Source organism: Gasterosteus aculeatus, chromosome 8, assembly GCF_964276395.1.
Source record: "Gasterosteus aculeatus chromosome 8, fGasAcu3.hap1.1, whole genome shotgun sequence".
NCBI classification, from domain to species: domain Eukaryota; kingdom Metazoa; phylum Chordata; class Actinopteri; order Perciformes; family Gasterosteidae; genus Gasterosteus; species Gasterosteus aculeatus.
In genome coordinates, this window is record NC_135695.1 from 22,947,013 (window position 1) to 22,960,763 (window position 13,751).

General features: G+C 49.0%; 3 protein-coding genes across 10 annotated transcripts in view; 2 read left to right on the forward strand and 1 right to left on the reverse strand.

The window, feature by feature from the left end:
- Positions 1-6,852: 6,852 nt before the first annotated feature.
- tmed5 (transmembrane p24 trafficking protein 5) lies at positions 6,853-9,987 on the forward strand. Its single transcript, XM_040169509.2, has 4 exons — positions 6,853-7,191; positions 7,469-7,566; positions 7,702-7,885; positions 8,457-9,987. The coding sequence occupies exons 1-4, from the start codon at positions 7,003-7,005 to the stop codon at positions 8,673-8,675; spliced, it is 690 nt and encodes a 229-aa protein (XP_040025443.1). The 5' UTR covers positions 6,853-7,002; the 3' UTR covers positions 8,676-9,987.
- A 258-nt stretch (positions 9,988-10,245) lies between these two features.
- On the forward strand, positions 10,246-12,204 carry pigc (phosphatidylinositol glycan anchor biosynthesis, class C). Its single transcript, XM_078107796.1, has 3 exons — positions 10,246-10,481; positions 11,031-11,262; positions 11,347-12,204. Exons 2-3 carry the CDS (start codon positions 11,035-11,037, stop codon positions 11,995-11,997), a joined length of 879 nt encoding a protein of 292 aa, XP_077963922.1. The 5' UTR covers positions 10,246-10,481; positions 11,031-11,034; the 3' UTR covers positions 11,998-12,204.
- A 442-nt stretch (positions 12,205-12,646) lies between these two features.
- dnm3a (dynamin 3a) overlaps positions 12,647-13,751 on the reverse strand; it is an 18,946-nt gene continuing 17,841 nt past the window's right edge. For all 8 annotated transcript variants that reach the window (XR_013468531.1, XR_013468532.1, XR_013468530.1 and 5 more), the window contains one exon: positions 12,647-12,871. Coding sequence is in view for 5 of the 8 variants with exons in the window: in XM_078107783.1 (XP_077963909.1) it covers positions 12,838-12,871 (34 nt within the window). In the remaining 3 variants the exon portion in view is untranslated. The remainder of the gene's footprint in view (positions 12,872-13,751) is intronic.

Here is a 13,751-nt window from a genome sequence, read left to right on the forward strand (position 1 = left end):
AGCTTCACGGGGGTCCTGACGAGTCGCCATTCGATGTCGATGTTCTGCACACGGGACCCCCGGCTGTGGGAGGCTAACGGCTAGCATCTTCAGTGAGGAACATCATCGCCGCAGAAAGCCTTTGAATGAACAAACGCTCCAGATGAGGACGTGAGCTTCGATAAGCCGCCAGACAGCGTCGGCAATGTGCATCACCACTTATTAATAGTCAATAGTCAGCTGATGTTCCTTATCAATAACCCGGATAAGAACATTTACTTATGCAAACAGGATTCACACGTCACCGAGTCCACAGCGCCGAGTAAACCATCGCCATGGCGACGCACTCAGACGGATGAACCGGGAAGATCTCAGATCTAATCCAATGAAAACAGGCCTGAGGGGCCACATTCAAGAAAGGTTAGTGGAGGGGGGGCGACCCACTTTTTAATTCAATCACTTATGCAACAGTCTGTTATTGTGTGTGTGGGGGGGGGAGGGGATCCAGCATGTGGGTCAGTGTGAAACTGACGAGTCAGCATCCTCCTGCTCCTGGCGTTCGCGTCCCGTCCTCCTCTGATGAGGTTCTTTAGTGAACGCAGCTGCATCCAAACATTTACACTGCGTTACTTCCTGCAGGGACAAACGGCCCAAGATGCAGCCAAATGTTATCGTATCATCAGCAGCCGCATGCAAACGGAGCTGCGGCCTCGTCTCACGCGACGGGACGTTGGGCCGTCACGTGTTCTTCTCATGACTCACACAGATTAACACACACAGCTCGCTGCCTCTCATGCAGCTGCCGATCATGATGAACCACGACACGTTTGTCGTTGTTGTCCTCACTCATTTCATCTCATGTGAAGTCAGTTTTGTCCTTTTGATCCACAACACACAGCAGAGGAGACACTGCATAATCTGGGTGAGAAGAGGTGCATTGTGGGTCAGGGAGCGGTGCCAGCTAAGAGGCTATAAAAAAAGAGAACAGTCGGTAAGCGCATCTGCCAGGCGGTGAAACCATGTCGTCAGCGCTGGGAGGAGGCGGAGCCTCAGAGAGCCTGGCGTGTTGCAGCGCGCTCGATTCTCGCATATTATTTTATTTATTTCATTCTCTATCATAAATGGGCCGGTTTCTTTCTGAGTGACGTTCATTGTTATCAGCCAGTCGCAACATCATGAGCAGCTGGTTGGTTTTAAACGGGAATATGTTGCCGAGCACATCGGCTCTCCCGGTTTATGCCAAGTAACGTGTTTAATGAGCAGAGAAATAAACTGTAACAAACAGGTCACATGATTCGTTCCAGAGAACTTGATCAGTCAGCTATTCCCGTTGAAACGCCACATGACGGCAGCTTGTTCCCGGTAGAAGGAAACCACCTCACCCGGTTTGATCAGGTAGATAATCACAGTTTACTAATATCATGGAAGACCTCTGTGACCCACAAGGGTCCTGTGAGGACACAGAAGACAACAATCTTAAAAAGAGAAAAACTAACGACTAACAAATTGTAGCAATTTGTAAAATGGCTCATTTGATGAAATTGCCCTTTCTTGTTTCCTTCTGGTTGAAATGCACTCACTGTGAGTCGCTTTGGATAAAAGCGTCAGTTAAATGACATGTGATGAAAACCGAAGAAAAGGCGTTTTAAGGAAGTGCCAAAGGGCTCCAGCATGCAGCATAAATGTTGGCCAGATTGTTGCAGCAGCAATAAACAGGAAGTGCCCATATTTGGACTGAGGACGTAGAGTCGAGTCGCCCCCTGCTGGTCACGACAGAGAATACAGCTGTAACTCATGAAGCGTTGGCGTTTAGAGGAGCAGGTATCCTCTGTTTTGTATCGGAGGTCATCACACAGGTCTGGGAACATTTGCCCTGTGATGGTGAAGGGGGGGGGGGCGCGAAGGACGCAGTCATGTGACATAATGTCGTCTGATGGGAAAAGCCACTTGGCCGGCACAACAATGCGGCTGCATGCCTGGTCGCTGCACGCATCGCCCGGCACGGCGGAAGTCATGACACATTCCCACAGAATGAACTGTGAATGCTGTGAAGCGTCTGCCGGGGGGGGGGGGGGGGGGGGGGGCAGCGTCCGTTTCTAATGCGAGTCAACACACACACGCAAGTCACACACGACCAAACCTTGGACTAAGACAAATAGACACCCCCACCCAAGTAACTACAAGGCAAACAGCGCAGCGGCGGGCCGGAGGGGGGGGGGCGAAGTGACTCGGCAGCAGAAAGAGGCGTTGATGCCTGCGATGCGTTTACACGTGATTAAAAGCTGGTAAACGGCCTACAATAGGAATGTTGGAGTTATTAAGGCTGCTGATGGTAAAGCAGCTCACACTGAACCATCAGTCCACACAAGCAAACACACACCGTCACGTCTCCACCTCCAGGACCCAACCGCCTCCACCCCCCCGGCTGCGTGCTCGCCCTCCGGTCTCAACCACTTTCGCATTCCTGGAAAAACCTGACGCAACAAACAGGATCCTGCAGAGGTTTTAATAGAAATCAACCAACTACAGCTGCTTTAATGCGCAAATCTACAAGAATGTAATAAAAGTTTAATCTAAGAAACATCTTGATGTGCAGACAAAACTTCCGCCTCAAATTCTTTTTTATTATTCTGAATTATTCTTTGAGACGAGATACGCGAGTAACGCCCAATAGGCGTTTGTTTATATTTAAAGTCATTTTAATGTTTAGCACAAACTGACCAGAAGCATCTTCAGTCACTGCTCTGGAATTAGAGCATTACAAAGACGGCAAAATAACAAACCAGGGAGGATTCTGCTGTGGACCAAAATGTTTCCTCGGACAGATGAACCCTGAAGCTTCCCCTTTGGATCCCTGGTTTCGCTCAATCAGTGCTTAAAGCGACCAGTCGAGGGTGGAGCTGTGCTTCTCACGGAGGAGAACGTGCATCAGTGAAGCTCGTCTGTGCATTCATGCGTTGGTGCTCGTGCATGAAGAAGCATTACGGCGGCTCGGGAATTATTCATAACTTCTTTGTTTCAGAAATGTCCTCTGGACTAGGAGAGACAGCGCGTCTACACATGTTGGGTCATTGGGCTCTTTGGATCACGAGGTCTAACCAGATCGCATGTGAGATGTTAGCAGAACAACAACAAGGGCCTGGTCTGATGAACCAGCACGAGGAGACGCAGCACCAGAGGTTACAGCACCGCTGGATGAGGTGACGAGCAACTCGAGGAAGCTTCAAACCTCCCGCCTCTCCTCTTCATGGGAGGAGAAGCCCAAAACACCCACAGAGCCTCCTGCGTTCCACACGGTCCAAAGAAATGCAAATGGGGAACGTCTCCATCAGCTGCGATAATTACTTGTTCGCTGGCGTCAGAAGTTCCACGCTGTCCTAAGACAGAGACGAGCATTGGGGAAGATCCAGAAACAGCTGATCATTCATGAGGGTTCCACGGTTCTGTGTGGGTACCAACATACGTGGAGATGTTCTGTCTGTGCAGCTGAAGGGAAACCAGCAGCACGACGAGGTGGAGCTGCTTACGCAACAGTTCCCCAAAAAGGGGAAGGTTTGCATTGTGGTTGGAAGTGAAGGAACACGTGGTTCTTTAAACCAGAGGTTCCTCGTGTGTTCTACAGCCGGGGGGCCAAAGCCCAGGAGTTCCAAACCCCTGCTGGTGCTATATTATATATATATATATATATATATATATATATATATATATATATATATCTCTATATCACAAGCCTCCAGTTGGGAAATCCCGATGTGGCGGCGGAGGGCAGACGGCCTCCTCCTATAGAAAACAGGTCGGACCAGATCAACCCTGCAGGGTTCTGTTACCGGAGCGCTGGGTGTGATAAACACCAGCAAAAGCCCCACAGCACCTCTCAGCTGCTGCAACAACTAATCGACAGCAGAGCCGCTGAGTTACACCGACATCAGGGGAGTCAGATACGAAGCACTGACTCGGCCGGCCGGCCGATTCATCGCCGCGTTGCATAATAATCCTCCTCAAACGGCTGTGAAACTAATGAGCTGATAACACAGAAGGAGAGGATGCAGCCGTCTTTACGCAAACTATTTTTACAAATACAACATTTATGCGAGATAGTTTAGCAGAATTCAGAATTAGCTGGAAGAGAAAGTCTGAGGCGTTCCTGCAGAGAAGACTGCCAACGGACCACAAGGGAGACGGAATGCGCGTGGTGACCTACGATGAGTGACAAGCGCCGCGGCTGGAAACGCGAAGGCACTCGAGTACACGCGCAAACTTCCGCTAGTGGTTCTGATGTCCGAGGCAGCGCGGCGAAGAGGGCGAGACCCGACGGAACCTCCGCTTCAACCGTAACGTTTCACGGGCCAAATGAAAGCGCGGCATCTGCACATGGTTACTTTAAAAAGCGATGCCCTTCACCCCCCCCACCCCCCCCGTCGGCCGTGGCCTTGAAAGCTGAGGGATTACTGCGCTGCCGGAGTGTGAGAGGCCGCGGCTGCAGGCTACAAGGCGCCCTGCGTCCGTAACGGAGGGTGTGCGTGAGGATGCACGCTGGTTACTTGGTGCAGCGAGGCCTCTGGATTTAAGGATCTCATGTTGTTCTTTATACTCTCAGCCGGATTATAAAAAGATCCCCAAACAGCAACCTGGATCGGACCAACAAAGGACGTCCTTTGAATAATCTAATCTACGGGAATGTGACCATTCTTCAGGAAAAAGAAGTACAAAGGTTACGAGCAGAGTGGAGGATTCACCAAAGGCTGTTTCATCACGTGTCGTGTAGCTGACGCTTTTATCCAAAGCAACGCACAATAATTTCAACCATAAGGAAACTATTATTTAGGCTTAAAAAACTGACCCTAGGTTAAAAATGTTTGGATAAAAGCGTCAGCTATTTAGGGATAAATGTAACGCAGTGTACGGATTAGACTTATTGATTACACCCTGATAATGAATGAACAGACACTAGAGGATCGTTGTTATGACGACGTCGGCTCATAAAGCCGCTGCAGGTTAAAACACGACCTGCTGTACTTTGGAGTGTGAAACATTTTGAATGCAATATTTGATCCGTTACATCTGTACAGTAATGTTTTTAAGTAATGATTTACACTGTACGCTTGAATGTATTTAAACGTATTAACCCACAGAGCCATTGGAATTTGACCATCTATTAAGGAAATACCACAAATACATATTTAAAAAAGGCTCATTCTAACTTTACTTAGACAGCTGATAATGTTGTACTTTAGCAAGGGATGAGTCCATGACTTAAAATCATCCATTTGGAACACAATGATTAGTTATATGGAAGAAATAATAAGAATTATAAATGGTGTTTTTTACTTTATTTACAGTAAGAACCATCGGATAAGTACTAAGTCACGTTTTCCTCCGCAGTCCATGTTTGGAGTTATCTTATGCTGCTATTAAACCCGTTTAACAGCAAACTTTAACAAAAACAACTATTTTAAGGGCCGTTACTGGTCAATTAACCCTCCCACCATCATCATCATCATCATCATCACCTCCTCGGCTAGCTAGAAGCGTCGCCGTGCAGCTAGCAGCGTTAGCTTCGAGCTAACGAGGACCCGTGTCGCTGAACACCGGTGACAGCGGGACACTACGCCCGCGAACGGACACCGCGCTGGGCGGCGTGTCGTCGTGAAAACGAGGCTCCCGCGTGTAACCGCGGAGGTTTGAGGCGATGGAGCCGTTAGCTTACCAGCACAGGACAGCGACGATGAGCCACACCAACACAACGCGCAGCCGCTTCATCATCTTCCCGCGGGGACCGACATCCTCGCTCTCTGTGGGGGGGCGAGGGCGAGCCGGTGTTGTGGGACGAGTGTTAGTCGCGAACGAACCGCTGTCTTCTGCGGCTTAAAGCTTCACGTATTGCGTGCGATGTCTCATCTTTGTGCGGGAAACAGCCGTCCGCTCCTCACGCGCTGGAACAGCGACTGCTCTCCGGCAGGCGGCTCGCTGGAGGTTTGCTCAGCCCCTCCCTCCTCTCTGGGTTGGACCAATCGCATCAGAGCTGTGGACGCTTCGACCAATCAGAGGATACCTGGCAACACCGCGTTTGATAATACGCCCCCTTGAAATGACTGCGAAGCAGAACGCGTCACTGATGTCCTGATCGGTAAATCACTGAAATACGTCATATTTAAACTGTATTGCTCAATCGGCTGATGTTAAACGTTTAAATATAATGACTAATTTTAAACCTTTGATTGAGTAAATGACAATATATGTATATGTCCAATTCACTTCACGAGGGAGGTGAGGAATGCAGTGAGGAATGTGAACATTGTGTACTTTTCTCCTCAACTCTTTCATATGCTACAAGTAGTACTTCCCCATAACATATTACAAAAACAACCATTCCTTGTTGAGGCCGGATGGCAGTGAAGAAAAATGCATACGTATATATAAATGCAATGTAATGTAATCATACATGTATCATATCAGACATATCATCTATCAATTTCAATTCATTTTTAATATAAAGGGTCATTCAGCTGAAATTACAAAAATCATTCAAATAAAAACGAGTGCAACTGCAATTAATAGACTTATCTATATTTAAATATAGAAAAAAGTTTTTGTGTTTTATGTAAATGTATTAATTGTATTTGGAAATAACATTTCTTTAAAGAATACATATCCCACAGTGCAGCGCGAGAATATGTGCCTAAAATATATATGCACATACATATATATGTATGTATATATATATATGCACATATATATATATACAAATGTATATATATATATATATATATATATATACATATATATATGCACCCATATATACACACACCATCTTGTTTGTGTTGAATTATATTATATTAAATCGGAGAAACGTAAAGTCGAGTAGATGATTTTAATCAGGCGGGGTCCTGACGTCCGGACAGTCTTCAGTACTAAAAGTAAGAAGAACATTTCCAGCTGAAGTGAAGTTTGGGACCAGCGTATCTAACGCCCGCCCGCCGCGTTCCGGCTCTTTTTAACCACAAACCCGCAGCCATCGACCCCATGGAGGCCGTCCGGGCGACCCTGTGCGCCCTGTCCGTGTTCGGAGCCCTGTTCCCGGGGAGGAGCGCGGTGCTGGCTTCCTTCTCCCAGTCTCTGGACAGCGACTTCACGTTCACGCTGCCCGCCGGCCGGAAGGAGTGTTTCTTCCAGACCATGAAGAAGGACGCCTCGCTGGAGATCGAGTACCAGGTGAGCGTAACCTATTCGTCACAAGCCCCCCCGGTGGCGGGTCGTTGCTGTTTCCATGGTAACGTGTGGTCTCCCACTTCCATGTTAAAGGCAACGTGCTAGTGAGCGACGGCAGGTAAGAGTCACACACCTGCAGTAAACCTGTTATGCCGGTCAGCCTGCAGCCGAATGACGCTGACGTCTGCTGTGACGTCACGGAGTTGCTCTCACACCTTCTGTGCGTCGCAGGACAAATGTAGAGGCTGATGTCTCTGATGCTTCCCCTTTTCCTCCACAGGTATTGGACGGCTCAGGGCTCGATGTAGATTTCTTCATCACCTCTCCTGCTGGCCAGGTGGTGTTCAGCGACTATCGCAAGTCGGACGGAGTTCACACGTAAGTTTGGAAGCCGACGATCACTCGTATCGTTTTAGAAAGAAGTTTAACATTCGTTCCTTTTTCACAAGTCGAATGTAGCTTCATTCAGCCAAACAAATCCACACTGTCTCGCCGCCTTTCTCCTTCCTCCAGCGTGGTGGACACCGAGGACGGAGACTACATGTTCTGCTTCGACAACACGTTCAGCGCCGTCTCCGAGAAGCTCGTCTTCTTCGAGCTGATCCTGGACAACATGGAGCGAGACGACGAGGTGGAGGACTGGAAGGAGTACGTCCAGGGAACCGACGTGCTGGACATGAAGCTGGAGGACATCATGGTGAGGGACAAACCTGGCAGCCCATTTAACCTGTCTGTCTGGCTAACATGCAGACACATTCAACGGTTAGCTTAGCATTAGCAGCGGCTAACTAAGCGCAGATCCAATGAAGCTTGTTTGTGGTCGTGGCAGCACGGGCCCCCCTGCTGAGACATGAGGGGGCCCTTACACGAGCCGAGTCCTTGGCGGGACACACGGTGAACTCTCCCCTATTGTCTCCGCTTGCACCACAGTGGCGACTTCTGAATCCGTGTCGGAGGTCACATGGGCCTCATTAGCTCACTGCTGTAAAGACAGGAAGTGAGTGGCTCGGCCTGGCAGGAAGTGTTTTTCCTCCGTGGAAGACGTAACCACCTGACCTCTGTTTGGCCCTTTGGGGACCTGAAAGCTCACCTACATACGGGGAACGTGTAGCCTGACGTAGAATGTGGCGACAGGCTCCTCCTCTTCCTCTTTGTAGCTTCTGCTGCATCCTGTGGTCTCTTTTAGAGACACAAGTCCAATTCCTTCCCGCTGCCGTGGAGAGTCCAGCTACGTCCGTCTCACCCATGTCCCTCCTCCCCCCCCACAGGACACCATCAACAACGTGAAGGCTCGCCTGGGGAAGAGCGTGCACATCCAGACGGTGCTTCGGGCCTTCGAGGCTCGAGACCGCAACATCCAGGAGAGCAACTTCGACCGGGTCAACTTCTGGTCGGTGGTGAATGTGGTCGTCATGACGATGATCTCTGCAGTTCAGGTCTACCTGGTCCGCTCGCTGTTTGAGGACAAGAGGAAGCTCCGCACATAACGGGGGAGAGATTGGCTGACGATGTCACACACACACACACACACACACACACACACACAGAGTTACTGCCCCCCCCCCCCCCGACCTCTCTGCTGCAGCATGAACTCGTAGGATGTGGCATCGTTTGTCGTCACAATGTTTCTGAGACAAATGCTGCCAAACAAACAAACAAAGTCCTTGTTTCTCTGGACGTGTTTTAGGAGGAACAAGGACGCGTGATATAACAGGAGTTTATATTTCTCTGCCAAACAAGAGTGGGAAGTCCCATCTACTCAATGTGTCTTGTATGTTACCATGGCGACGGGCTCCCTTTTCTGTGGACGGGTCTGTTCGATGAACCCTGGCGCACAGGACATCTCTTAAGGACCACTGCCCCCCCACGTCAAGCCTCACTGCTGCCACTGACAGGTGTCCTGTGTGAAGATGTCTCCTTCTGTGCCAGGGACACCTGGAGGGTCGTGACCTCTGCGACGCGGCGGCGCTGCTCCCTTTCAAGTGTCCGTTCTCCACCTTTTTTATCTCTACATTTCCTTTGATTTTCATGTTCTACAAACCATCGACACAGAGTTGCCTCTGAGGCCACAGAGCGACGTGTCCCTGGTCCTTGTCCTCTCCCTGGTCCTTGTCCTCTCCCTGGTCCTCCTGCTCTCAGGTCAACACAGCGGATGAGCGGGTCCAGTCTGTCCTCTGGAGGACAGCTCATTGGTGCCTTGTGGTCTTGTTGTTCCAGTGAGCTCTGCAGGAGACGCTTGGGTCCTCACCGCGCTGCTGCATGTCACGGATGAAGAGCACGTCTTCATCGTTCACAGCGAGAAGCTTCAGGCAGACATTTTGTTCTTCTAATATAAACACGGAGGAAATTGATTTCTTGTTTGATGGCTACGAGATGTAAAACAATTATCTCTGTAAATGCTTAAACTAGCACACATGTTATAACGAAATGCCTCATTTACACATTTAAAAGCCAACTTATGGAAAACATGCAGTATATTAATATTGGGTTACATTAACGTGTGTGTGTGTGTGTGTGTGTCTATTTGAGCTTTTAACAGCCTTCCGATGGTGTGTAACTGAACTTTGAACAGTGAGTCTTTTGAAGTGAATGTTCATATTTTGGGTTTCTGGTATAAAATATGATGTCATGATCTTCATCATCTGCCTCAGTTTAAGTGATTATGCACATTATGTTGCTACTTTCAGCACTGTGTTGAGTCTATAAGTGATGGATTGGCAATATTACGTTTCTGACCTATTTTAAAGGAGTTCAATGTTCTACAAAAATAAAAGATATCAAATATTTAAAATATACAAAGTGTCTGAGTAAGAGATTTTTGCTTCAACAGGGAAGTAAATACTTCTAATACCAAAAAATGTTTACACTTTACACAAAACCCCAAATCAAAACTTCTTTCCACATCTGCAACCTGAAGAATAATGAAACAATGGATCCAGAGTCTTTTATATTTTAATTTCTAAATAAACTAAATGTTCTTAAACACTCAGTCATAAGTACTTTAAACAGCATGGACATTTTAAATGTGTATTATGTTCTCTTTTTGTGTGCTCACAGGGACAAATGCGCGTTTAAATGTACTCAACGCGCATAATGAGATGAAACCTCTACGACACCTTTTGGAAAGTTGTTGTTACGTCAGAACAGGATGACGTAGGCAGACAGTCGGTGACGCGCTCTGCGCTTCAACAGAACCAGCAGGGGGCGCGTGAGCGCTGCCGGAAACCCACTTCCGCCATGATGACAGCGGAGGACGCGAACGTCCGTCCCGAATAAAACACCATCGCAGAACGGTGAGGAATTATTATGTTTAATTATTTTATTCTTGTGACTAACAGATTAACAACATCTCGTTTTCCATAAAACACGCGGTTACGTCAGACACGTCCGGTTCTATGAGTAGCGATAGCATCATGCTAGCAGCAGCGATCAACCGGTGAAACGCTTCAGAACACTGACGTCATCCCGAGTATGCTCCGTCTCTCTAAAGCGACACGTTCTGGCTGCTTTTAGCACCAGACAGATGTTTACACCATGTTTGACCACTACATGCATCTCACAACACATTAGACGTCTAGAAGCTGATCAGACTCAGTTAACTCGGTCTTTAAAGCTACTTCAAGTGTTTGCTAAAATAATCGTAAATGCCGGCTTCAATATTCTAACAGCTAATGAAGCAGTGGATAAGTTCAACACGGGCTCATCGTGTTCCCAGTGATTTATATGTGTAAATGTAATTATTATATATATATGACATCGCTAAGGAACTTTAGGAAAGTAAAATGATGCAGAACAAGTTTAATACTCAACGTGTGTGCGTTTGTTTGCGTGTTTATTTCTAGGGTCATGGGACCAGATGGGGCCCCGGGTCCAGCTGTGCCGTGGCGGAAGGTTCTGTGGGAGCGCCAGCCGTACCCCGACAACTACGTGGACCAGCGGTTCCTGGAGGAGCTGCGGAGGAACGAGGGCCTCCGTCAGTACCGATACTGGGCCGTGGTGAGGGAGGCGGGCTTCGTCGGGGAGCAGCTGTCGTGCGTGGCCATCTTCATCACGCTCTGGCTCTACATGGAGCAGGTAGAGCTTCCTCAGGACTCCACTGCGCCTTGTTTTTAAATGTGCGGTCCTCATGACGACGGTACGTCTCCCTCGTCCTCTCAGAGTCTGCTGTCCCCGGAGACGCTGCTGTGGACCAGCCTCGTCTGCGCCCTGCTGGGTTACGGCCTCCACCGCGCCCTGTCGGCCCCGGCGGGCTGCGAGCCCCGGACCCGACTGGCGGACCTGCAGAGCGCCGCCATCTTCCTCTCCTTCACCTTCGGCTTCTCCCCGGTGCTGAAGACGCTGACGGAGTCGGTGAGCACGGACACGGTGTACGCCATGGCGGCCGTGATGCTGCTGGCCCACCTCGTGACGTTCCCCTACGCTCGGCCCGCCCCCCCCGGCAGCCTCTCCCTGAACGCCGCGCTGTTTGCCTCGGTGTGTCTGGCCTCCCGGCTGCCCGGCGCCCTGCACACCTTCGCCATGCTCAGCTGCGCCCTGCTGCTGTTCGCCCTGTGGCCCTGCCTGCTGCAGAGGCTGAGGGGCAGCGCCCCCCCGGGACAGTTCACCGCCGTGTGCGCAGGGGTGTGCGTGGTGGGGGTGGCCGGTCTGGGGTCGCGGTGCCCCGGGGGGGCCGCGCTGCTGGCCCTGGCCCTGGGGAGCGTCACGCTACTCTGCCCGCTGCTGCTGGTCAAACTGCAGAGGCACAAGGACAACATCCACGGGCCGTGGGACGAGGCGGAGATCCACGAGGAGCTGGGACACCTCGCCTGACGGGTGTTGACCTCTGACCTTACCAACGTGCCATGATGACTGTTTCCTGCTGGACCCCTTTGATATCGGTGCTGTTTTCGTAATAAGTGGGAAATGTTGGGTGTGTTTCATGGAACCAGAGGCTGCAGAGAGTTAATTATTTAATAAAAGGGTTGGAACGGTCTGTGTTTATAACAGTTAAATATTAATAAAAGTATTTTAGTGGTACGTGATGCATCCATTATTGAGAAGTTTCCATGTTATTTATGGACAGATTACAGCTCAGATATTAAAACTTCTAATATGTGTAACTTTATTCTCTCGTAGATTAACGGTCTCTGCAGACAACTTTCAATGTTGTGATTTGAAAAAATACAAACAAAGTAATTCAAATACAAAACACACAAACGCCCAGTTGCTCTGTATCTACCCCCGCCCCCCCCCCCCGAGTTAAGATGACTTGCTGACTATCCGAGCATGAGACAGCTGGAGTGATGCCTGATTAAAACCCATAATTCCTCCTAAATGTTATCCCCTGAATTTGTTAATTTAAAATAGTATTTTGTTGAATCATTATTCTATTTTCTTTTGTAATGTTTATTAAAATATGATCTGATCTATGAAATCTACGGCCGTCACAGAAACGTTTAAATAAGCAGCAGGATCCAAGTTGAAAAATAAATGCTATTTATTCATAAAACAGTCAAGAAAGTGCACATGTTATGTCTTTATAAGTCAGTGGATTAACAGAATAACTCAAAGTTGGTATTTACAAAATGTTCAGGCTTCTCTGGCCGATGACGCATAAACCAGCACACCGCTGGGGCTGCTGGGTAATGGCGTTTAGAGCAGAAAGGGCCGTCATTTCCTGTTTGGGACGGCTGGAGGATTCCTCCTGGAGAGGAGGTCAAAGGTCGAGTAGAATGTTACTAGGGATGAAGGAGGAGAGGGAACTAGTGATGGAGGAGAGGAACTAGGGATGAAGGAGGAGAGGGAACTAGGGATGAAGGAGGAGAGGAACTAGGGATGATGGAGGAGAGGAACTAGGGATGAAGGAGGAGAGGGAACTAGGGATGAAGGAGGAGAGGAAACTAGGGATGAAGAAGGAGAGGAAACTAGGGATGAAGAAGGAGAGGAAACTAGGGATGAAGAAGGAGAGGAACTAGGGATGAAGGAGGAGAGGAACTAGGGATGAAGGAGGAGAGGAACTAGGGATGAAGGAGGAGAGGAAACTAGGGATGAAGGAGGAGAGGGACTAGGGATGATGGAGGAGAGGAACTAGGGATGAAGGAGGAGAGGAACTAGGGATGAAGGAGGAGAGGAAACTAGGGATGAAGGAGGAGAGGAAACTAGGGATGAAGGAGGAGAGGAACTAGGGATGAAGGAGGAGAGGAACTAGGGATGAAGGAGGAGAGGAACTAGTGATGAAGGAGGAGAGGAACTAGTGATGAAGGAGGAGAGGAACTAGGGATGGAGGAGAGGAACTAGGGATGAAGGAGAGGAACTAGTGATGAAGGAGGAGAGGAACTAGTGATGAAGGAGAGGAACTAGTGATGAAGGAGGAGAGGAACTAGGGATGAAGGAGAGGAACTAGTGATGAAGGAGGAGAGGAACTAGGGATGAAGGAGAGGAACTAGTGATGAAGGAGGAGAGGAACTAGTGATGAAGGAGAGGAACTAGTGATGAAGGAGGAGAGGAACTAGGGATGAAGGAGAGGAACTAGTGATGAAGGAGGAGAGGAACTAGGGATGAAGGAGGAGAGGAACTAGGGATGA